This window comes from Heterodontus francisci, chromosome 17, assembly GCF_036365525.1.
Source record: "Heterodontus francisci isolate sHetFra1 chromosome 17, sHetFra1.hap1, whole genome shotgun sequence".
Classification (NCBI taxonomy): Eukaryota; Metazoa; Chordata; class Chondrichthyes; order Heterodontiformes; family Heterodontidae; genus Heterodontus; species Heterodontus francisci.
The window spans coordinates 64328102-64353430 of NC_090387.1; the positions used below are offsets into that span (position 1 = coordinate 64328102).

At 49.9% G+C, this 25329-nt stretch overlaps 1 protein-coding gene across 1 annotated transcript in view; it reads right to left on the reverse strand.

Moving 5' to 3' along the window:
* Positions 1-25329, reverse strand: part of cenpt (centromere protein T) — a 92089-nt gene that overhangs the window by 29996 nt on the left and 36764 nt on the right. The window contains exon 10 of the mRNA XM_068049535.1: positions 24878-25005. Within this exon, the coding sequence (XP_067905636.1) occupies positions 24878-25005 (128 nt within the window). The remainder of the gene's footprint in view (positions 1-24877; positions 25006-25329) is intronic.

A 25329-nucleotide genomic window follows, 5' to 3' on the forward strand; every position in this document is an offset into this window, starting at 1 on the left:
AATTAGCATTGAAAGGGAGGAGGTATTAGTGGTTGTCGGGGGAGATCATGTCTAACAAACTTGATCGAATTTTTTGAGGAGGTGGCTAGGTGTGTAGATGAGGGTAAAGCAATTGATGTAGTCTACATGGACTTCAGTAAGGCTTTTGATAAGGTCCCTCATAGGAGATTGGTCAATTTGGCAAATTGGATCCAAAATTGGCTTAGTGAAAGGAGGCAGAGAGTGATGGTCGAGGGTTGTTTCTGCGATTGGAAGCCTGTGACTAGTGGTGTACTGCAGGGATTGGTGCTGGGACTCTTGCTGTTTGTAGTGTACATTAATGATCTAGACGTGAATATAAGAGGTATAATCAGTACGTCTGCAGATGACACGAAAATTGGTGGTGTCATAAATAGTGAGGAGGAAAGCCTTAGATTACAGGACGATACAGATGGGCTGGTAAGATGGGCAGAGCAGTGGCAAATGGAATTTAATCCTGAGAAGTATGAGGCGATGCATTTTAGGAGGACTAACAAGGCAAGGGAATATACAATGGGTGGTAGGACCATAGGCAGTACAAGGGGGATTTTGGTGTACTTGTCCATAGATCACTGAAGGCAGCAGCATAGGTAGATAAAGTGGTTAGGAAGGCATATGGGATACTTGCCTTTATTAGCCGAGGCATAGAATATAAGAGCAGGGAGGTTATGATGGAGCTGTATAAAATGCTAGTTAGGCCACAGCTGGCATACTGTTTACAGTTCTGGTCGCCACACTATAGGAAGGATGTAATTGCACTGGAAAGGGTGCAGAGGAGATTCACCAGGATGTTGCCTGGGCTGGAGCATTTCAATTATGAAGAGAGACTGGATAGATAGGCTAGGGTTGTTTTCCTTAGAGCAGAGAAGGCTGAGGGGGGACCTGATTGAGGTATACAAAAGTATGAGGGATAAATAGGATTAAAAAATTTCCCTTCGGTGTCAATAACCAGGGGGCACAAATTTAAGGTAAGGGGCAGGAGGTTTAGAGGGGATTTGAGGAAATATTTCTTCACCCAGAAGGTGGTTGGAAACTGGAACACACTGCCTGAAGGGGCGGTAGAGGCAGGAATCCTCACAAATAAAGTAGTATTTAGATGAGCACTTGAAACGCCATAGTATACAAGGCTACAGGCCAAGTACTGGAAAATGGGATTAGAATAGATAGGCTTGATGGCCGGCATGGACACAGTGGACTGTAGGGCCTATTTCTGTGCTGTATAACTCTATGACCGCGTCCACCGACTCCCCTTTATCAATTCTGTTCGTAACATCCTCAAAAGACTCCAAGTTCGTCAAACATGATTTCCCATTCATAAATCCATTTGACTATGCCTCATCAGATCATTATCCAAATGTCCATTTATCAAATCCTTTAGAATAAATTCTAGCATTTTCCCAACGACTGATGTAAGGCTAACAGGTCTGTAATTCCCCGTTTTCTCTCTCCCTCCCTTCTTAAATCGTGGGGTGATACTTGCAACCTTCCAATCTGCAAGAACCGCTTCAGAATCTATAGAATTTTGGAAGATAATCACCAATGCATCCACTACCTCCACAGCTACCTCTTTCAACACTCTGAGATGTGGAATATCAAATCCTGGGGACTTATCAACCTTCAGCACCCTTAATTTCTCCAATATAACTTTCTTACTTATACAAATTTCCTTCAATTCCTCATTCCCCCAATCCCTTGGATCTCTAATTGAGAGAGATTTACTGTATCTTCCTCAGTGAAGACAGACACAAAGTAATCATTTAGCTTCTCTGCCATTTCTCTATTTCCCATTATAAATTCTCCTGACTACCTGTAACGGATCCGTATTTGTCTTAGCCAAACGTTTGCTTTTTACGTACCAAAGAAGCTTTTACAGTCTGTTTTTATATTTTTTGCTAGCTTACATTCATATTTTATTCTCCTTTTATCAGTTTTTTCGTCCTCCTTTGGTGTATTCTAAAATCCTCCCAATCCTCAGGTTTACTACTATTTCTAGCAACTTTACAGGCCTTTTCTTTTAATCTTATACAATCCTTAACTTCCTTTGTTATCCATGGTTGACTGCCTTTACTGTTGGGGCTTTTGTGCCTTGAAGGAATATATAATTGCTATAAACTATGTAATATTTCTTTAAAGACTATCCATTACCTATGTACTGTCATAATTTCCTTTGTTCAAATTTAACACCCTGGCTTCAGATTGAACTACCTCACTTTAAAACATGATGTAAAATTCTATCATGTTATGGTCACTCATCCCTAAACAACAAGATTATTATTTAGCCCTTTCTCATTAAATAACACTAGATCTAAAATAGCCTGTCCTCTAGTTGGATCCTCAACATACTGCTCCAGGAAACCATCCCCAACAAACTCCAGAAACTCATCCTTCACAGCATTAGTGCTCATTAGGTTTACCCAGTCTATATGCAGATTGAAGTCACCCATGATTGATGTATTAACTATGCTACATGCTTCTCTAATCTCCTGATTGATGCCATGCCCTACACTATCACTACTGTTTGGTGGCCTATAAACAACTCCTACCAATATTTGCTGCCCCTTGCTGTTTCTTAGCTCTACCCAAACAAATTCCACGTTTTATTCTTCCCATCTGAGATCCTCCCTTACTAATTTACCAATCCCATTCCTTATCAGCGCAACACCACCGCCTTTTCCTTTTTGCCTGTCCTTCCTAAAGGTTGAATATCCTTGAATATTCAGTTCCCAGTCTTGGTCACCCTGTAGCCAAATTTCTGTTATGGCAATTAGATCATACCCATTTACCTCTATTTGGACATTTAAGACATCTACCTTGTTGCGAATGCTGCGTGCATTCAGGTAGCGTGCCCTTAACCTTGTCTTCTTGACATTCTGCATTCTAAGCCTAGTTGATACGTGCCTTTGTTTCGCCTGCCTTCTAATGTCACTTGCTACTTTTCTATTTCCTGTTACCAGCTTTACTTCCTTCCAATTTGAGCTACCCCTCAGGTTCCCATTCCCCTGACGAGCTGGTTTAAACTCGCAAATCTCCCTGCGAAGATGTTAGCTCCGGTCCTGTTAAGGTGTAGCCCATCCATCTTGTACAGGTCCCACCTGCCCCAGAACCGGCCCCAATGCCTCAGAAATCTGATGCCCTCCCTCCTACACCAGTTCTCCAACCACGTGTTTAATCGATCAATCCTCCTACTCCTATGGTCGCTAGCATGTGGCACTGGGAGTAATCCTGAGATTACTGCTTTGGAGGTCCTGCTTTTTAATTTCCTTCCTAACTCCTTAAAATCTGCTTTCAGGACCTCATCCCTCTTCCTACCTATGTCAATGTTACCAACGTGGACCACGACTTCTGGCTGTTCACCCTCCCCCAGAAGGATCTCCTGCAGCCGTTCTGTGACATCCTTGACCCTGGCACCAGGGAGGCAACACACCATCCTGGAGTCACGTTTACTGCCACAGAAACACCTGTCTGATCCCCAGACTATCGAGTTCCCTATCACTATTGCTCTTCTTTCTCCCCTTATATGCAGCTGAGCCACCCATGGTGCCACGGACTTTGCTCTGGCTGTAATCCCCTGAGGAACCTTCGCTCTCACCAGTATCCAAAATGGAAAACCGATTAGCAAGCAAGATAGACTCAGGGGACTCCTGTATTGCCTGCCTGGTTCTCTTAGACTGCCTGGCGGTCACCCATTCCCTCTCTGTCTGCATGCTCCTAACCTGCAGTGTGACCACCTCCCTAAACATGCTATTCACGCAGTCCTCTGCCTTGCGGATGCACAACAGTGACTCCAGCCACCGTTCTGCCCGAGTACCGAAACCCGGAGCTCAAGCTTCTGCAGCCCATGACACTTCCTACAGACTTGCCACATACTGCAGGATGTACATTTCACTTGGCCGAGCTGACCTGCCATAAAAACTTATTACAATGAGAAGTAAAATAACTTACCAGTTACTCACCAATCAACTTCTTCCCTTGTACCGAAGAGAAAGGCAGCTACTGGAGGCTGAAAAAAGTTATTTTCTTAATTTATAGTTCCCCTCCTTCCCGAAATCCCTCAATTATCAAACTCCCTTCTTCACACTGTGTGACCTCCAGCAGCATTTTAGAGTCCCCTCAATTTATACTCTGAAAACAATGCTGTCAGCTCTGCTAGAGCTCTGCGAAAGCTCAGAAAGCAGTTTAAGCTAGCTACCTAATTAACTAGCTTCAACTACTCTGAGTGTTAGTATACCGCTGTTTAAAACTGCAAGAAACCTAACTTACCTCTTAACTGAAACAGGAATTTCAATTAATTGCTAGATGTAAACAAAACTAAAACTAGTCTTGAGAGGTTAACCCTTAAAATTCACTCACTTACCAAACTCCCTTCTTCACACTCAGTGCAGACTTGCGCTGTCCAGGTCTTGCTGCATTTCTACACGGACTGCTTTAGTATCTGAGGAGTTGCGAATGGTGCTGAACATAGTGCAATCAGCAAACATCCCCACTTCTGACCTTAGGACTGAAGGAAGGTCATTGATGAAGCAGTTGAAGATGGTTGGGCCTAGGACACTACCCTAAGGAACTCCTGCAGTGATGTCCTGGAATTGAGATGATTGACCTCCAACAACCACAACCATCTTCCTTTGCGCTAGGCATGACTCCAACCAGTGGAAAGTTTTCCCTGATTCCCATTGACTCCAGTTTTGCAAGGGATCCTTGATGCCATACTCGGTCAAATGCTGCTTTGATGTCAAAGGCAATCACTCTCACCTCACCTTTTGCGTTCAGCACTTTTGTCCATGTTTGGATCAAGGCAGTAATGAGGTCAGGAGCTGAGTGGCCCCGGCAGAACCCAAACTGAGTGCCAGTGAGCAGGTTACTGCTGAGCAAGTAGCGCTTGATAGCGCTGTTGATGACACCTTCCATCACTTTACTGATGATCGAGAGTAGACTAATGGGGCAGTTATTTGCCGGGTTGGACTTGTCCTGCTTTTTGTGTACAGGACATAGCTGGGCAATTTTCTACATTGTAGGGTAGATGCCAGTGTTGTAGCTGTACTGGAACAGCTTGGCTAGGGGCGCGGCAAGTTCTGGAGCACAGGTCTTCAGTACTATTGCCGGAAAGTAGTCAGGACCCATAGCCTTTGCAGTATCCAGGGCCTTCAGTCATTCCTTGATATCACGCAGAGTGAATCAAATTGGCTGAAGACTGGCATCTGTGACACTGGGGACTTGAGGAGGAGGCTGAGATGGATCATCCATGCGGCCCGTCTGGCTGAAGATTGTTGCAAATGCTTCAGCCTTGTCTTTCACACTGATGTGCTGGGATCCCCCATCGTTGAGGATAGGGATATTTGTGGAACCACCTCCTCCTGTTGGTTAATTGTCCACCACCATTCACGATTGGATGTGGCAGAACTGCAGAGCTTAGATTTGATCCGGTGGTTATGGGATCGCTTAGCTCTGTCCATCACATGCTGCTTACGCTGTTTGGCATGCAAGTAGTCCTGGGTTGTCGCTTCACCAGGTTGACACCTCATTTTGAGGTATACCTGGTGCTGCTTCTGGCATGCCCTCCTGCACTCTTCATTGAACAAGGGTTGGTCCCCCAGCTCAACAGTGATGGTAGCGTGGGAGATATGCCAGGCCACGAGATTACAGATTGTGGTTGAGTACAATTCTGATGCTGCTTATGGCCCATAGCGCCTCATGGATGCCCAGTTTTGCATTGCTAGATCTGTTTGAAATCTATCCCTTTTAGCACAGTGGCAGTGCCACACAACACGATGGAGAGTATCCTTAATGTGAAGACAGGACTTTGTTTCCACAAGGACTGTGCGGTGGTCACTCCCATCAATACTGTCATGGACAGAAGCATCTGCAGCAGGCGGATTGGTGAGAATGAGGTCCTTTTTCCCTCCTGTTGGATCCTCACCACCTGCCTCAGACTCAGTCCAGCAGCTATGTCCTTTAGGACTGAGCCAGCTCAGTCAGTAGTGGTGCTACCGAGCCACTCTTGGTGATGGGCATTGAAGTCCCCCACCCAGAGTACATGCTGCACCCTTGCCAACCTCAGTGCTTCCTCCAAGTGGTGTTCAACATGGAGGAGTACTGATTCATCAGCTGAGGGGTGGTGGGGGGGGGAGCAGTATGAGGTAATCAGTAAGAAGTTTCCTTGTCCATGTTTGACCTGATGCTATGAGAACTCATGGGGTCTGGAGTCGATGTCGAGGACTCCCAGGATAACTCCCTCCGAATGTATAACACCGTGCTGCCACCTCTGTTGGGTCTATCCTGTCAGTGGGACAAGACATACCCGGGGATGATGGTGGTGGTGGTGGTGTCTGGGACATTGTAAGGTATGATTCCTTGAGTATGACTATGTCAGGCTGTTGCTTGATTAGTCTGTGGTCCAGCTCTCCCAACTTTAGCACAAGTCCCCAGATGTTAGTAAGGAAGACTTTGCAGGGTTGACAGGGTTGGGTTTGACATTGTCATTTCCAGTGCCTAGGTCAATGCCGGATGCTCTGTCCAGTTTTATTCCATATTGACTTTGTAGCAGTTAGATACAACTGAGTGGCTTGCTCGGCCATTTCAGAGGGCATTGTTCTGGGTCTGGAGTCACATGTAGGCCAGACCAGGTAAGGACGGCAGATTTCCTTCGCTAAAGGACATTTGTGAACCAGATGGGGGTTTTTTTTTTGGTTTTTTTTTTTTTTAACAACAATCGATTGGTTTCTTGCCCATCATTAGACTAGCTTTTTAATTCCAAATTTTTATTAAGTGAATTCATATTCTACCTTCTGCCATGGTGGTATTCAAACCCATGTCCCCAGAGCAAAATGCTGGGTCTCTGGGTTACTAGTCCAGTGACAATACCACTACACCACCGCCTTCTGAACTCTATCTGATCTCTGATTTGATATGCATTTCTTTTTTATTCTTTCACGGGATGTGGGCATCGCTGGCTTGGCCAGCATTTATTGCCCATCCCTAACTGCCCTTGAAAAGGTGGTGGTGAGCCACCTTCTTAAACCACTGCAGTCCATGTGGTGTAGGCACACTCACAGTGCTGTTAGGGAGTTCCAAGTAGATGAAGATGGAGAATGGTCTTAAATAATATTTCAGTATGCAATTCACAATCAGCTTAGATGACTTTATGAGATATATAGAAAAAGGGCAAATGCTGGAAAGCTGGAATGGAAACAAAAGAAAATACACAACAGCAGGCCCATTAGCATCAGAAAAGAGAAAAAATAGCGCAACATTTCAGGTGACTAACTACCAACAAAACTCTGTTGAAGTTTGGATAACGGGTCTTATACCTGAAACATTAACCTATCTGCGTTCTTCAGATACTGATGGGCTTGTTTTGTATTTCCTGCATTTTTTGATTTTATTTCCACAAGCTTTGTTTTGTGATTGTGATTCAGAATATAAATACTTATTTGCAATTACTCAAGTACATCTGACTCCGATGAACAAGTTGCTTAAATAACCAATTTGAGTTCGTCATATATTATTGGGCAGAAAATGTGGGCGTTATCTGTGAGAGCAACTGGGGTCAAGAGGAATTTTTCTCTCAGTTGCCATACTTTGCAAGGGGGAAACCATAAACAGCTTTTTCTCAATTTTGGCATCGTGTTACTTATTACGGTGGAATAAACATATGTAATAAGTAAGCATTCTGACAGTTATATTCCCAGTTATAATTAGCATTGTCTGAAAGAATGAAACAAGGATACAACAAAATGAACAGCTGGAAATTCAATGTCTGATTTAAAAGAAAATTAATTCAGTCTATATATAGACCGAATCAGAACATTTGTTTCAAATTCCAGCAGAACAATCTGACAAACCAAACAAACCATATTCATCCAAGTCAAACAGGTTAACTCAGAAGACTTTCCAATAGGATTATCACGTTACCCAAAGTGTACCTCAAGTGAAACCAGGTTAATTGATTCAGACCCCCAATTCTCTGCATTATGTCAATGCTGGTTTACATTTGTTGTACAATCCATGGATAAGACTGCCATAAGCTATAAATCTCTCCAATATACTATAATTTAAATTTAACATGTATGCACAACAGATGCCTATTATTTCAGCTTACATACAGGCTGAACTGAAGTACAACAGTGTGGATTAGTTTAAAAAGAATGGATGGTATAGCCCCAGTGCCCCACTATCTGGCTGTGCTATCTTCACCCACAGTCCACCTTGGACCTTAGGTATGTTAAGTACTTGTCAAATATGGCCCAATGATTCCATTGGTCCAAAGACCCTCCTTTAATTCCTTGATGAGAAAATGCACCAATACCAATCAGTATGAAAACCAGTGCATAACTTCTCGTTTTTGTTTTTTAAAAAATTGATAATTTGAAAGCATTATTTAGACCTGGACAGTTTCCAGAAATACAGAGTTCCTGCTACTCACCATACATGGCCTCCTATATGCAGGGAAGCACAAGAAATTGTAATAGCATTGAATTAAAAATTAAAATTTCAAATTATAATATTGTTTCTTTGATCATTCTTGCATACGACTGCTAAAAACAAGACTATCAACTTGCTTTCACACATTCAACCAATAGCACGGAGTAACCTGATGCTGCAGCCTATGGAGAATTATCTATTAACCATCTTCCCATAATAGTAAATAGCAGAGATGGCTAGAAGAAATACATTTCCTCAATGCTAATTTCTCTTGTAAAGATGGAAAGGTAAAATTAACAAGTATTTGTTGTGGATTTTATTGATCAGGTATATATTGTGTCAGGAGTAAAGTATCGAATTTGTGCCCTATCTTTTCTCTTTAATCCAAGTGCTGTGATGCTGAATTGTTTATTCAATTAAAATATTAAATCAACTGCAAAATTCAAGTGCTGACTACATGACTTGTCTTTCAGCCAACAAAGTAATGTAGACTTGATATAATTCATACACACATTGGACTTGGTTGGGTTAAGTCGACTTACCAAAGCATGCTGACATTGTAATTAATGTGTGTTGGTTTCTATGTGTTAATTGTAGATAACATACACATTTTCTGAATTTGAATTAGTTGGTTTTTATTAACCCTGGCGTTAACTTACAGCACTTTACTCAACTGGATGTTTTTATAATCCATCTCAGTTTTTCTGCCACAGGGCTGACTTTGACAATTAACTATTTGGATACAGATGGATACAGAACTGGCTCGGTCATAGAAGACAGAGGGTATCAGTGGATGGGTGTTTTTCAGAATGGAGGGATGTGACTAGTGGTGTTCCACAGGGATCAGTGCTGGGACCTTTGCTGTTTGTAGTATATATAAATGATTTGGAAGAAAATGTAGCTGGTCTGATTAGTAAGTTTGCAGACGACACAAAGGTTGGTGGAGTTGCAGATAATGATGAGGATTGTCAAAGGATACAGTAGGATATAGATCGGTTGGAGACTTGGGCGGAGAAATGGCAGATGGAGTTTAATCCGGACAAATGTGAAGTAATGCATTTTGGAAGGTCTAATGCAGGTGGAAGGTATATAGTAAATGGCAGTACCCATAGGAGTATTGACAGGCAGAGAGATCTGGGCTTACAGGTCCACAGGTCACTGAAAGTGGCAATGCAGGTGGATAAGGTAGTCAAGAAGGCATACGGCATGCTTGCCTTCATCGGTCGGGGCACAGAGTATAAAAATTGGCAAGTCATGCTGCAGCTGTACAGAACTTTAGTTAGGCCACACTTAGAATATTGCGTGCAATTCTGGTTGCCACACAACCAGAAGGACGTGGAGGCTTTGGAGAGGGTACAGAGGAGGTTTACCAGGATGTTGCCTGGTCTGGAGAGCATTAGCTATGAGGAGAGGTTGGAAAAACTCGGATTGTTTTCACTGGAATGATAGAGGTGGAGGGGCGACATGATAGAGGTTTACAAAGTTATGAGCGGCATGGACAGAGTGGATAGTCAGAAGCTTTTTCCCAGGGTGGAAAAGTCAGTTACTAGGGGACATAGGTTTAAGGTGTGAGGGGCAAAGTTTAGAGGGGATGTGCGAGGCAAGTTTTTTTTACACAGAGGGTGGTGAGTGCCTGGAACTTGCTGCCAGGGGAGGTGGTGGAAGCAGATACAATAGCGACGTTGAAGAGACATCTTGACAAATATATGAATAGGAAGGGAATAGAGGGATATGGGCCCCGGAAGTGCAGAAGGTGTTAGTTTAGGCAGGCATCAAGATTGGCGCAGGCTTGGAGGGCCGAATGCCTTGTTCCTGTGCTGTACTGTTCTTTGTTCTTTGTTCCTCAAGTTCCGAGTACAGAATACTACATTGTTAAGTAAAGCAATAAGTTATCTAATGCAATTATCAGTTCCACAGATGGTTGCTTTTTTAAATCCACAACATACTGTTTCCAAAAGGTAATCCAGAAAAGTGCCCCATTCATCACAATTTCCTGAATTACAAAGAAAATTTAAATCTAACATGCTGAATATCCAAATTTAGTTGTCAATTAAGGTTTTTTCCTCCCAAAGGTATGGGCCAGATGGTAAAACATCCATAAGCTCGAACCAAGGATGATCACTCTTTGATTTTTCACTTCTCCGACTAAGGAAGGGTTAGCGGTAGGGTGATCTGGCCTCTCCCCCACTCACACATATCAATAAGGCAAGAAAAAGTATCTGGCCTTCACTTCAGGGGATTGTCCCTTTTTCAGACAGAACTGCAGAGATAATTCTGAGGAAGGTGCAACAAACAAGGGGCTTCTACCTTTGACTCGGAAATTAAAACCCCCAAGAGGTCTGCAGGCTGAACTGCCTGGTAGAAGATGACAGAGTAACTGAATGCCATTTCATGTGTGAGATCATCAGCATCACTGAAGAAAAAGTTCAACATGTTGGGGAAGTTTGCCAAGGTAATTGCACCCTGAATACTGCTGCTTTAAGTTTATTACTATGGCATGGCTGCAACACAGATTTTCACCTCAAAGAGTTACAATTAAAATGGTACATGATTAGTTGGGGTTTTAATCACAGTCACAAAATGACCCATATTCATGCACCGCACGCCTTCCAAAGAAACTTTTCAATTATGTGGCTTACTTTTCAGCCTCATAAATTTTCAAGCAACAGTGCTGCACACTCACTGACAAACATCTTTTGAAAGTCAGGGCGGCAAGAAGAGCCAATTGTCACAGCTCTTCAAATTCACAGCACTTCCTTCTGGTATGGGCTTTTCTTTTCCAAGCATCAACAAATTGGAGAGGGAAGAAATCTGCAGAAACCTCCTACTCTAAAGCCTTCTCATCTAACTTGCTTTGAGGAAATTATTCTCTAAACAAACAGTTAACCCCAATGTAGAGACGCCATGTCGAGAGGGTCTTGCAGGAGGACACCCTACATCTTCACCCAACAATGTTTTGTGCTTCCCGAGATGGAATAAAAGGGACAGTAGCAACATGGATATGGAATTGGCTGAGTGGCAGGAAACAAAGAGTAGTAGTTAATTGATCTTTTTCAGGCTGGAGAAAGGTTTCTAGTGGAGTTCCCCAGGGGTCAGTGTTGGGACCCCTGCTTTTCCCGATATATATTAATGAACTTTTGAAGTATTTTTGGTGTACAGGGCACAATTTCAAAGTTTGCAGATGATACAAAACTTGGAAGCATTGTGAACTGTGAGGAGGATAGCGTAGAACTTCAGGAGGACATTGTCAAGTTGGTGGAATGAGCAGACAGGTGGCAGATGAAGTTCAATGCAGAGAAATGTGAAATTATTCATTTTGGTAGGAAGAACATGGAGAGACAATATAAAATAAAGGGAACAATTCTAAAGGGGATGCAGGAGCAGAGGGACCTGGGTGTCTATGTGCATAAATCATTGAAGGTGGCAGGACAGGTAGAGAGAGCAGCTAATAAAGCATTCGGTAGCCTGGGCTTTATTAATAGGGGCATACAGTACAAGACCAAAGAAGTTATGTTGAACTTGTATCAGACACTAGTTCAGCCTCAGCTGGAGTATTGCGTCCAGTTCTGGGCGCAACACTTTAGGAAAGACATGAGGGCATTGGAAAGAGTACAGAAAAGATTCACGAGAATGGTTCCAGGCATGAAGAACTTCAGTTACGAAGGTAGATTGGAGAAGTTAGGACTGTTTTCCTTAGAGAAGAGAAGGCTGAGAGGTGACTTGATAGAGGTATTCAAAATCATGAGGGGTCTGGGCAGAGTAGATTTAGATTTAGATTTAAGATTTAGACGTACAGCACTGAAACAGGCCCTTCGGCCCACCGAGTCTGTGCCGACCATTAACCACCCATTTATACTAATTCTACACTAATCCCATATTCCTACCACATCCTCACCTGTCCTTATATTCCCCTACCACCTACCTATACTAGGGGCAATTTATAATGCCCAATTTACCTATCAACCTGCAAGTCTTTTGGCTGTGGGAGGAAACCGGAGCACCCAGAGGAAACCCACGCAGACACAGGGAGAACTTGCAAACTCCACACAGGCAGTACCCAGAATTGAACCCGGGTCGCTGGAGCTGTGAGGCTGCGGTGCGAACCACTGCGCAAGTGGAGAGAAGCTGATCCCACTCATGAAAGGATCAAGAATAAGAGGGCACAGATTTAAAGTATTTGGTAAGAGAAGCAAAAGTGGCATGAGGAAAAACATTTTCACGCAGAGAGTGGTTAAGGTCTGGAATTCACTGTTTGAGAGTGTGGTGGAGGCAGATTCAATTGAAGCCTTCAAAAGGGAATTAGACTGTTATATGAAAAGAACGTGCAGGGTTATGGGGAGAAGGTGGGGGAATGGAACAGAGTGAAATACTCTTTCGGAGAGTCGGTGCAGAAACGATGGGCTGAAAGGCCTCCTTCTGCACTGTAATGATTCTGTGATTCTATGTCCCCACTGAAGTTGCAATCATATAGCACACAATAGCACTCACTCCATCTGTTTCAAACACCAGCACAGAAATACCCACTTTGAGGGATTTAATTTGGACTTGGAGAAGGAGATATTCAGTGAGACAGATAGTACAAGTGAAAAGTAGCAAATGGAAGTAGCAGCAGAGGAACCAGAACGAAGACTTTGGAGAGTGTACAGAAGAAAGTTACTTGAATGGTTCCAAGGTTGATGGATCCCAGTCAAAGCCTCGAGAAGCTAGGTTGTTCTCCTCCGAGCAGAAGAGGCAAAGAGGAGATTCTTGATAGAGGTGTTCAAAATAATGAAGGGTTTAGTACAGTAAACAGAGAAACAGTTTCCAGCAGCTGAAGGGATGATAACCAGAGGGCAGAGATTTAAGGTGATTAGAAAAAGAACCAAAGTGAACATGAGGAAGAACTTTTTATGCAATAAGTGATTAGGATTTGGAATGTATTGACTGATAGGGTGGTTGAAACAGATTCAATAGTTGTCTTCAAAATGCAATTGGATAAATACTTGAACAAGAAATTGCCAGAGAGTGAGACTAATTGGATCGCTCTTCGAAGGAGCCAGCATAGACTCACTGGGCCAAATGGTCTCCCTGTGCTGCATTATTCTATGATTCTAACAAGTTGGCCTTTGGACTAACGCAAGGCCACCATCAGCCACTAAGTTCCCAGATGGTTGCCATTTCAGTCAATTCATAGTCATTTGAGTATGGAAAACACCCTATAAGATCCCATAGTATGAAGAAGCTCACCAAGCATATCTGCACAGTGCTGTTTCAATTGTAGTGCATGACACCTTCAGGGTCATCCGCAATGTAGCAATGCCCCCCACCCCCTCCCCCCAGTCACTCCGCCCCCATTAGCAGAGGTGCAAAGAGCAGCTTTGGATAGTTTTGGAAATGCTCCAGCTTGATGTGACAGAGCAGGGTTGTCCGACAAACGGCCCGCAGGCCAGGATCCAGCCTGTCAAAGGTTTCCAACCGGCCAGCGGATGTAAACTGTACCGGGGGCCGTTTCTCATTCTCACCAGGGGTCCGTGACTGGAGAGGAGAAATTCTGCATTGCCAGACCGGCTTTTAAAAAAAGATTGCAGGTCAGTTTCACAGCCGACAGATCCTGACATCGGGAACAGCAGTTTCTGAACTTCAGACAGATTTGGAGTTTTTTTTAAAAGCCGCCAGAGAACCCCAAATCTGTCCAAAGTTCAGAAACTGCTGCTCCCGATGTCACGATCTGTCAGCTGTGAAACTGACTTGTGATTCAAAAAAAAAATCAACCATATGCTGAGCGTTCCCACTCTCTGCAACTGTCAGAGTGAGAGAGAGAGCGAGAGAGAGAAAGGGGGGAGCAGCGAGAGAGAGAAAGGGGGGAGCAGCGAGAGAGCAAGAGAGAAGGGGGGGCAGCGAGAGAGCGAGAGAGAGAAGGGGGGGCAGCGAGAGAGAGAAGGGGGGGCAGCGCGAGAGAGAAGGGGGGGGCAGCGCGAGAGAGAAGGGGGGGGCAGCGCGAGAGAGAAAGGGGGGGCAGCGCGAGAGAGAAAGGGGGGGCAGCGCGAGAGAGAAAGGGGGGGCAGCGCGAGAGAGAAAGGGGGGGCAGCGCGAGAGAGAAAGGGGGGGCAGCGCGAGAGAGAAAGGGGGGGCAGCGCGAGAGAGAAAGGGGGGGCAGCGCGAGAGAGAAAGGGGGGGCAGCGCGAGAGAGAAAGGGGGGGCAGCGCGAGAGAGAAAGGGGGGGCAGCGCGAGAGAGAAAGGGGGGGCAGCGCGAGAGAGAAAGGGGGGGCAGCGCGAGAGAGAAAGGGGGGGCAGCGCGAGAGAGAAAGGGGGGGCAGCGCGAGAGAGAAAGGGGGGGCAGCGCGAGAGAGAAAGGGGGGGCAGCGCGAGAGAGAAAGGGGGGGCAGCGCGAGAGAGAAGGGGGGGGCAGCGCGAGAGAGAAGGGGGGGGCAGCGCGAGAGAGAAGAGGGGGGCAGCGCGAGAGAGAAAGGGGGGGCAGCGCGAGAGAGAAAGGGGGGGCAGCGCGAGAGAGAAAGGGGGGGCAGCGCGAGAGAGAAAGGGGGGGCAGCGCGAGAGAGAAAGGGGGGGCAGCGCGAGAGAGAAAGGGGGGGCAGCGCGAGAGAGAAAGGGGGGGCAGCGCGAGAGAGAAAGGGGGGGCAGCGCGAGAGAGAAAGGGGGGGCAGCGCGAGAGAGAAAGGGGGGGCAGCGCGAGAGAGAAAGGGGGGGCAGCGCGAGAGAGAAAGGGGGGGCAGCGCGAGAGAGAAAGGGGGGGCAGCGCGAGAGAGAAAGGGGGGGCAGCGCGAGAGAGAAAGGGGGGGCAGCGCGAGAGAGAAAGGGGGGGCAGCGCGAGAGAGAAAGGGGGGGCAGCGCGAGAGAGAAAGGGGGGGGCAGCGCGAGAGAGAAAGGGGGGGCAGCGCGAGAGAGAAAGGGGGGGCAGCGCGAGAGAGAAAGGGGGGGCAGCGCGAGAGAGAAAGGGGGGGCAGCGCGAGAGAGAAAGGGGGGGCAGCGCGAGAGAGAAAGGGGGGGCAGCGCGAGAGAGAAAGGGGGGGCAGCGCGAGAGAGAAAGGGGGGGCAGCGCGAGAGAGAAAGGGGGGGCAGCGCGAGAGAGAAAGGGGGGGCAGCGCGAGAGAGAAAGGGGGGGCAGCGCGAGAGAGAAAGGGGGGGCAGCGCGAGAGAGAAAGGGGGGGCAGCGCGAGAGAGAAAGGGGGGGCAGCGCGAGAGAGAAAGGGGGGGCAGCGCGAGAGAGAAAGGGGGGCAGCGCGAGAGAGAAAGGGGGGCAGCGCGAGAGAGAAAGGGGGGCAGCGCGAGAGAGAAAGGGGGGCAGCGCGAGAGAGAAAGGGGGGCAGCGCGAGAGAGAAAGGGGGGCAGCGCGAGAGAGAAAGGGGGGCAGCGCGAGAGAGAAAGGGGGGCAGCGCGAGAGAGAAAGGGGGGCAGCGCGAGAGAGAAAGGGGGGCAGCGCGAGAGAGAAAGGGGGGCAGCGCGAGAGAGAAAGGGGGGCAGCGCGAGAGAGAAAGGGGGGCAGCGCGAGAGAGAAAGGGGGGCAGCGCGAGAGAGAAAGGGGGGCAGCGCGAGAGAGAAAGGGGGGCAGCGCGAGAGAGAAAGGGGGGCAGCGCGAGAGAGAAAGGGGGGCAGCGCGAGAGAGAAAGGGGGGCAGCGCGAGAGAGAAAGGGGGGCAGCGCGAGAGAGAAAGGGGGGCAGCGCGAGAGAGAAAGGGGGGCAGCGCGAGAGAGAAAGGGGGGCAGCGCGAGAGAGAAAGGGGGGCAGCGCGAGAGAGAAAGGGGGGCAGCGCGAGAGAGAAAGGGGGGCAGCGCGAGAGAGAAAGGGGGGCAGCGCGAGAGAGAAAGGGGGGCAGCGCGAGAGAGAAAGGGGGGCAGCGCGAGAGAGAAAGGGGGGCAGCGCGAGAGAGAAAGGGGGGCAGCGCGAGAGAGAAAGGGGGGCAGCGCGAGAGAGAAAGGGGGGCAGCGCGAGAGAGAAAGGGGGGCAGCGCGAGAGAGAAAGGGGGGCAGCGCGAGAGAGAAAGGGGGGCAGCGCGAGAGAGAAAGGGGGGCAGCGCGAGAGAGAAAGGGGGGCAGCGCGAGAGAGAGAAGGGGGGCAGCGCGAGAGAGAGAAGGGGGGCAGCGCGAGAGAGGGAGAGAAAAGGGGGGGGAAGCGAGAGAGGGAGAGAAAAGGGGGGGGAAGCGAGAGAGGGAGAGAAAAGGGGGGCAGCGCGAGAGAGGGAGAGAAAGGGGGGCAGCGAGAGAGAGAGAGAGAAAGGGGGGCAGCGAGAGAGAGAGAAAGGGGGCAGCGAGAGAGGGAGAGAAAGGGGGGCAGCGAGAGAGAGAGAGAGAAAGGGGGCAGCGAGAGAGAGAGAGAGAGAGAGAGAAAGGGGGGCAGCGAGAGAGGGGGAGAGAAAGGGGGGCAGCGAGAGAGGGAGAGAAAGGGGGGCAGCGAGAGAGGGAGAGAAAGGGGGGCAGCGAGAGAGGGAGAGAAAGGGGGGCAGCGAGAGAGGGAGAGAAAGGGGGGCAGCGAGAGAGGGAGAGAAAGGGGGGCAGCGAGAGAGGGAGAGAAAGGGGGGCAGCGAGAGAGGGAGAGAAAGGGGGGCAGCGAGAGAGGGAGAGAAAGGGGGGCAGCGAGAGAGGGAGAGAAAGGGGGGCAGCGAGAGAGAGAGAGAGAAAGGGGGCAGCGAGAGAGAGAGAGAGAGAGAGAGAAAGGGGGGCAGCGAGAGAGGGGGAGAGAAAGGGGGGCAGCGAGAGAGGGAGAGAAAGGGGGGCAGCGAGAGAGGGAGAGAAAGGGGGGCAGCGAGAGAGGGAGAGAAAGGGGGGCAGCGAGAGAGGGAGAGAAAGGGGGGCAGCGAGAGAGGGAGAGAAAGGGGGGCAGCGAGAGAGGGAGAGAAAGGGGGGCAGCGAGAGAGGGAGAGAAAGGGGGGCAGCGAGAGAGGGAGAGAAAGGGGGGCAGCGAGAGAGGGAGAGAAAGGGGGGCAGCGAGAGAGGGAGAGAAAGGGGGGCAGCGAGAGAGGGAGAGAAAGGGGGGCAGCGAGAGAGGGAGAGAAAGGGGGGCAGCGAGAGAGGGAGAGAAAGGGGGGCAGCGAGAGAGGGAGAGAAAGGGGGGCAGCGAGAGAGGGAGAGAAAGGGGGGCAGCGAGAGAGAGAGAAAGGGGGGCAGCGAGAGAGAGAGAAAGGGGGGCAGCGAGAGAGAGAGAAAGGGGGCAGCGAGAGAGAGAGAGAAAGGGGGGCAGCGAGAGAGAGAGAGAAAGGGGGGCAGCGAGAGAGAGAGAGAAAGGGGGGCAGCGAGAGAGAGAGAGAAAGGGGGGCAGCGAGAGAGAGAGAGAAAGGGGGGCAGCGAGAGAGAGAGAGAAAGGGGGGCAGCGAGAGAGAGAGAGAAAGGGGGGCAGCGAGAGAGAGAGAGAAAGGGGGGCAGCGAGAGAGAGAGAGAAAGGGGGGCAGCGAGAGAGAGAGAAAGGGGGGCAGCGAGAGAGAGAGAAAGGGGGGCAGCGAGAGAGAGAGAAAGGGGGGCAGCGAGAGAGAGAGAAAGGGGGGCAGCGAGAGAGAGAGAAAGGGGGGCAGCGAGAGAGGGAGAGAAAAGGGGGGGGAGCGAGAGAGGGAGAGAAAAGGGGGGCAGCGCGAGAGAGGGAGAGAAAGGGGGGCAGCGAGAGAGAGAGAGAGAAAGGGGGGCAGCGAGAGAGAGAGAGAGAAAGGGGGCAGCGAGAGAGGGAGAGAGAAAGGGGGGCAGAGAGAGAGAGAGAGAGAGAGAAAGGGGGGCAGCGAGAGAGGGGAGGAGAAAGGGGGGCAGCGAGAGAGGGAGAGAAAGGGGGGCAGCGAGAGAGGGAGAGAAAGGGGGGCAGCGAGAGAGGGAGAGAAAGGGGGGCAGCGAGAGAGGGAGAGAAAGGGGGGCAGCGAGAGAGGGAGAGAAAGGGGGGCAGCGAGAGAGGGAGAGAAAGGGGGGCAGCGAGAGAGGGAGAGAAAGGGGGGCAGCGAGAGAGGGAGAGAAAGGGGGGCAGCGAGAGAGGGAGAGAAAGGGGGGCAGCGAGAGAGGGAGAGAAAGGGGGGCAGCGAGAGAGGGAGAGAAAGGGGGGCAGCGAGAGAGGGAGAGAAAGGGGGGCAGCGAGAGAGGGAGAGAAAGGGGGGCAGCGAGAGAGAGAGAAAGGGGGGCAGCGAGAGAGAGAGAAAGGGGGGCAGCGAGAGAGAGAGAAAGGGGGCAGCGAGAGAGAGAGAAAGGGGGGCAGCGAGAGAGAGAGAGAAAGGGGGGCAGCGAGAGAGAGAGAAAGGGGGGCAGCGAGAGAGAGAGAGAAAGGGGGTCAGCGAGAGAGAGAGAGAGAGAGAGAAAGGGGGTCAGCGAGAGAGAGAGAGAGAGAGAGAAAGGGGGTCAGCGAGAGAGAGAGAGGGAGAGAGAGAGAGAAAGGAGGGCAGCGAGAGAGAGAGAGGGAAAGGGGGGCAGCGAGAGAGAGAGAGAGAAAGGAGGGCAGCGAGAGAGAGAGAGGGAAAGGGGGGCAGCGAGAGAGAGAGAAAGGGGGGCAGCGAGAGAGAGAAAGGCGGCAGCTAGAGAGAGAAAGAAAGGGGGTAGCGAGAGACGGAGAGAGAGAAAGAGCGGCAGAGAGAGGGGGGGAATGGGGAGAGAGAGAAGGGGGGGAATGGGGAGAGAGAGAGGGGGGGGAATGGGGAGAGAGAGAGGGGGGGGAATGGGGAGAGAGAGAGGGGGGGGAATGGGGAGAGAGAGAGGGGGGGGAATGGGGAGAGAGAGAGGGGGGGGAATGGGGAGAGAGAGAGGGGGGGGAATGGGGAGAGAGAGGGGGGGGGAATGGGGAGAGAGAGAGGGGGGGAATGGGGAGAGAGAGAGGGGGGGGAATGGGGAGAGAGAGAGGGGGGGGAATGGGGAGAGAGAGAGGGGGGGGGAATGGGGAGAGAGAGAGGGGGGGGAATGGGGAGAGAGAGAGGGGGGGGAATGGGGAGAGAGAGAGGGGGGGGAATGGGGAGAGAGAGAGGGGGGGAATGGGGACAGAGAGGGGGGGAATGGGGACAGAGAGGGGGGGAATGGGGACAGAGAGGGGGGGAATGGGGACAGAGAGGGGGGGAATGGGGACAGAGAGGGGGGAATGGGGACAGAGAGGGGGGGAATGGGGACAGAGAGGGGGGGAATGGGGACAGAGAGGGGGGGAATGGGGACAGAGAGGGGGGGAATGGGGACAGAGAGGGGGGGAATGGGGACAGAGAGGGGGGGAATGGGGACAGAGAGGGGGGGAATGGGGACAGAGAGGGGGGGAATGGGGACAGAGAGGGGGGGAATGGGGACAGAGAGGGGGGGAATGGGGACAGAGAGGGGGGGAATGGGGACAGAGAGGGGGGGAATGGGGACAGAGAGGGGGGGAATGGGGACAGAGAGGGGGGGAATGGGGACAGAGAGGGGGGGAATGGGGACAGAGAGGGGGGGAATGGGGACAGAGAGGGGGGGAATGGGGACAGAGAGGGGGGGAATGGGGACAGAGAGGGGGGGAATGGGGACAGAGAGGGGGGGAATGGGGACAGAGAGGGGGGGAATGGGGACAGAGAGGGGGGGAATGGGGACAGAGAGGGGGGGAATGGGGACAGAGAGGGGGGGAATGGGGACAGAGAGGGGGGGAATGGGGACAGAGAGGGGGGGAATGGGGACAGAGAGGGGGGGAATGGGGACAGAGAGGGGGGGGAATGGGGACAGAGAGGGGGGGAATGGGGACAGAGAGGGGGGGAATGGGGACAGAGAGGGGGGGAATGGGGACAGAGAGGGGGGGGAATGGGGACAGAGAGGGGGGGAATGGGGACAGAGAGGGGGGGAATGGGGACAGAGAGGGGGGGAATGGGGACAGAGAGGGGGGGAATGGGGACAGAGAGGGGGGGAATGGGGACAGAGAGGGGGGGAATGGGGACAGAGAGGGGGGGAATGGGGACAGAGAGGGGGGGAATGGGGACAGAGAGGGGGGGAATGGGGACAGAGAGGGGGGGAATGGGGACAGAGAGGGGGGGAATGGGGACAGAGAGGGGGGGAATGGGGACAGAGAGGGGGGGAATGGGGACAGAGAGGGGGGGAATGGGGACAGAGAGGGGGGGAATGGGGACAGAGAGGGGGGGAATGGGGACAGAGAGGGGGGGAATGGGGACAGAGAGGGGGGGAATGGGGACAGAGAGGGGGGGAATGGGGACAGAGAGGGGGGGAATGGGGACAGAGAGGGGGGGAATGGGGACAGAGAGGGGGGGAATGGGGACAGAGAGGGGGGGAATGGGGACAGAGAGGGGGGGAATGGGGACAGAGAGGGGGGGAATGGGGACAGAGAGGGGGGGAATGGGGACAGAGAGGGGGGGAATGGGGACAGAGAGGGGGGGAATGGGGACAGAGAGGGGGGGAATGGGGACAGAGAGGGGGGGAATGGGGACAGAGAGGGGGGGAATGGGGACAGAGAGGGGGGGAATGGGGACAGAGAGGGGGGGAATGGGGACAGAGAGGGGGGGAATGGGGACAGAGAGGGGGGGAATGGGGACAGAGAGGGGGGGGAATGGGGACAGAGAGGGGGGGAATGGGGACAGAGAGGGGGGGAATGGGGACAGAGAGGGGGGGAATGGGGACAGAGAGGGGGGGAATGGGGACAGAGAGGGGGGGAATGGGGACAGAGAGGGGGGGAATGGGGACAGAGAGGGGGGGAATGGGGACAGAGAGGGGGGGAATGGGGACAGAGAGGGGGGGAATGGGGACAGAGAGGGGGGGAATGGGGACAGAGAGGGGGGGAATGGGGACAGAGAGGGGGGGAATGGGGACAGAGAGGGGGGGAATGGGGACAGAGAGGGGGGGAATGGGGACAGAGAGGGGGGGAATGGGGACAGAGAGGGGGGGAATGGGGACAGAGAGGGGGGGAATGGGGACAGAGAGGGGGGGAATGGGGACAGAGAGGGGGGGAATGGGGACAGAGAGGGGGGGAATGGGGACAGAGAGGGGGGGAATGGGGACAGAGAGGGGGGGAATGGGGACAGAGAGGGGGGGAATGGGGACAGAGAGGGGGGGAATGGGGACAGAGAGGGGGGGAATGGGGACAGAGAGGGGGGGAATGGGGACAGAGAGGGGGGGAATGGGGACAGAGAGGGGGGCAGAAAGAGAGAGGGGGCAGAAAGAGAGAGGGGGCAGAGAGAGGGGATGATCAAGATCACTCTGACAGAATGACGTCTACCCAAAATACTTCGCATTGGTACAAGAAGTGTGCAGGCAATCATTAACTACTTGTGCAAGCAAAAAAATGCCAGGTATCTCACTAAATCTGTGTCCAGTATGGTGACCAGAAAGTAAGTCAATAAATCAGTCTTCTCATTTAAATCTTCTTCACAAAAATGCACCTTTGTTGTTGTTTTGATCAATAGTAAGACAAATTTTAATGCCTTCGTCTTTCTGAAATTGTCCCACCAGCCCCCCACGTAAAACAAAAATTACAATGTAGCCCCCGACGTGAAAAGGTTGGATAACCCTGCTTTAGAGACTATGGACACCAATGACCATGACTGTTTTGTCTGAATTCATCCTGCTGGGAATCATCAGGAATGTACACTAATGCAGGGCTTCAACAGCAAGATCACAGACCTGCAATCTACACCCAGGCAGATCATGCCAAGTGTGTGTCCATTTGTTAGGACATGAAGGAGTAGGTCCAGGAGAGATTGCTCTCAGTACAATGTAACAGCATGCCAACTAGCTACTCCACTCAAATGGTTCATGTTGAGCCAGAAAGAGGACAGACTTAGGCAGCTACCACAGCATCTTGAAAACCAGCACAAGGAGTAAAGAGTCACATCTGTTCCAGGAGCTGCTCAGTGACATTCATCAGAAGCCATCTCACTTTCTTCCACTTAGATAGCATCTAAAAAGAGCACTAGGTTAGGTAGCAGGAAACACCCAACGTACACAGTCACAAGACGGGGCAGAAAACATGTATGAATGATGAATGGATAAGCGTGCATGGTTGCTAAGGTCAAGTCGAGGATAATGGTGGGCGGGGGCTTGGTGGGCTGGTTTATTGGTAACATGTACACAGTGTTGGGCTGACTTTGATTTTTAACTCAAATTGCTGTCTATTAAACAGGTGCCAATTCTGCAGCCCCAGACTCACTGTCCCCTTCAGGCCTGCCCAAGACACATGTTCATTCTACCTACTCCATGACTTTTCTTCTGAGACCATAACAGCAGTGTTGTAAAGCAGGACACCCCGAGATCTATTCAAGCAGCAGAATCTTGCCTTCAGCATGCTTGTGTTATATGCTATTTGTATCCTTGTGAAAGCAAATACCTCAATATATTTTCCTCCAGCTGTGTTTCATTGATTCATGATACCAATAAAAAAATCTAAGGACTATTCCTGATCCTTCAGAATCTATCAGTTTCAACTAGATATGCCATGAAATAACTATGGAACAGTCACATATTAAGGATAAATGTGTTGTGGCAGTTTCCAGGTTACCTGGCATCCACCTTCACAATATCATGTGATGGTCACAAGCTGCAAGTTAATTTAGTGGAATCTATCCTATTCATAAAAGCTTTAACATTGGTGCAAGGATCCCAACTGGGCTCAGGGAGTTCCAATGATAAAGACTTTGTACTTGAGAGCGCAGCCACTCTGAAAAAGGAGAGAGTCCTTTCCATGGAAGAGTGATAAACTCATTAGCCCCAGTAAACAAGGCATCATTGACCTCAAGTAATCAGCATCTCAACACAGCCTGGCTAATGTGACAGCAATCAACTGAAGCAGTTTAATAGTAGCCAACTGCATAGAAGTTTAAGGCTGTCATGACTTTCATTTTCACAGGCAGAGACATCCTAATCCTGCAGGATATCTGCAGTAGAGACTATCTCCCTGGTGAAGTGTAGGCATGGAAGCAGATCCCTTTGGAGATGCCCAAGTAACTCTACTGGAGTGTTTACACTAAAGCCTGGCTCGGGTATAAAATTAAAACTCAACCCGGGCCCGGCACGACAACAGCCAACCCGAACCCGACCCGAGACCTTTAATTTTTTTAAATGCCCGACCCGACCCGAACCCAACACTTATTCGGTTTTGGTTGGGTAGCCAGGCTTTAGACCAGTGATCGAGTACAGGTGCCAGTTGTTGATGTACCAGTGCTCAATTACCATAAAGTTTTAAAAAAAACATCAAACACTGATTTCAAACAGGCGAAGGAGCCGCGACCCTGAGCGCTCGCGGGAAAAAAAGTATACACTTCAGGAAATCATGCAATGTAACAAACAAGCTTCTGAACTACTGTATCAAGTTCCGATGTCATTAACAAAAAAAAACTCCACAGAGAACTCAGGTTGGGAAGTTTAATCTCCCTATTTCCAGATAATTTTAAATTCTTGGGTCAACTCTTCCCCCAACTCGTCTCACTTCTGATTTCTGTTTGTCCAGATCTCTGTCCACATCCAGCCCGACCCGACCCGAGCCCCAATTCTGGACCCAGCAGAGACCCGACCCGAACTCGAAATGTCGTCAGGTCCCGTCAGGTTCGGGACGGGGAGCCATGCTCTAGTTTAAACCTACGCCTTCCTTGGTTACCGGTGAAAGTCGCTTAAAAATGAGATTAAAACTCCCTTCAAATGGAAGGCAAAGGAAGTAAAATATAAAAGTTAAGTAAATAATGTCGAAAAAAATGCACCAAACTTAAGTGCAGCAAAAGCAACCCAAAAATCCAAAAGTACTACAAGCCCATTCTCAAACACAAGCTAGCTAAACTTGTTTATGAAACTCACTCTCAAAGACCAGGAAGCAAGTTTAAAAATGTGTATTATCCTGGTCTTCAACGATCACATTGTATTCCTGGACAAACCATGCAATATGTGTGGTAGGGGAGCCCTACATTCATTATCATGACTAAACCCGAAAGAACTTTGCACACCATCAATGCAAGCACCTGGTGATGACAGCGCAGCTTGGCCATAAAAACACAAACAGCACAATCACAGCATACAGTAGGCACAAGGCCTGCTCAAGGGATTTTCCAACCCCAATGTGCCAGTTGCACTTTGCTTTAGTTCCATGGAGCACAGTTATAAATTCATATTCTATCACTCTGTGGAACATACATCTTCAATGCACTAACAGTTAAAAAGTGGTAATTATATTCTGCATTTGAAACACCACTGTACTTGTTCAGATCAAACTGTATTCAGTTAACGTTTCACACAACTTGCAATTCACTGGTGCACCTGTACTTATAAAAGTACCGTGCCATGCAGTTGTCGTACTCAAGTTCCCAAATTTGAACAGGTGGTTGGAGGATACCCTGAGCAGAAGTGACCCACGCTACCAAACAGAGATGGAAAAAGAAAACCAGGTGAGCCACTCCAGGCAGCTGTCACTTAATCCCTGCCAACCAGTTACAAGACCAGCTGACGCTGAAGAATAAGGCCACCAATGCACACATTTAAGACAAGGGCATTGCAGAGCCCAGATAAAACTTCAAAGCAGGAGGAAACAGATTTAATAAAACATTTACGAAACCTTTTGTTTGTTGTAGGTAGAAAAGTACTCCTTCTTCAAAATCATCCTCACTGATGAGTTTGTCTCTTCTCGGTCTTCTACTGAGAATTGGTTTTGACACAGACTCATCGGTATCAAAATTAATTGATCTGCAACAGACAGAATACTGCTAATACATTCTCCACAGGTATCATGAATGGTCTTTGATGTTCCACTGTCCAGAAATACACTCCCAAGAGCCTGGGCATGTCTAACCAGCGCAGTGGTTAGCACCGCAGCCTCACAGCTCCAGCGACCCGGGTTCAATTCTGGGTACTGCCTGTGTGGAGTTTGCAAGTTCTCCCTGTGTCTGCGTGGGTTTCCTCCGGGTGCTCCGGTTTCCTCCCACATGCCAAAGACTTGCAGGTTGATAGGTAAATTGGCCATTATAAATGGGGAATATAGGGACAGGTGGGGATGTGATAGGAATATGG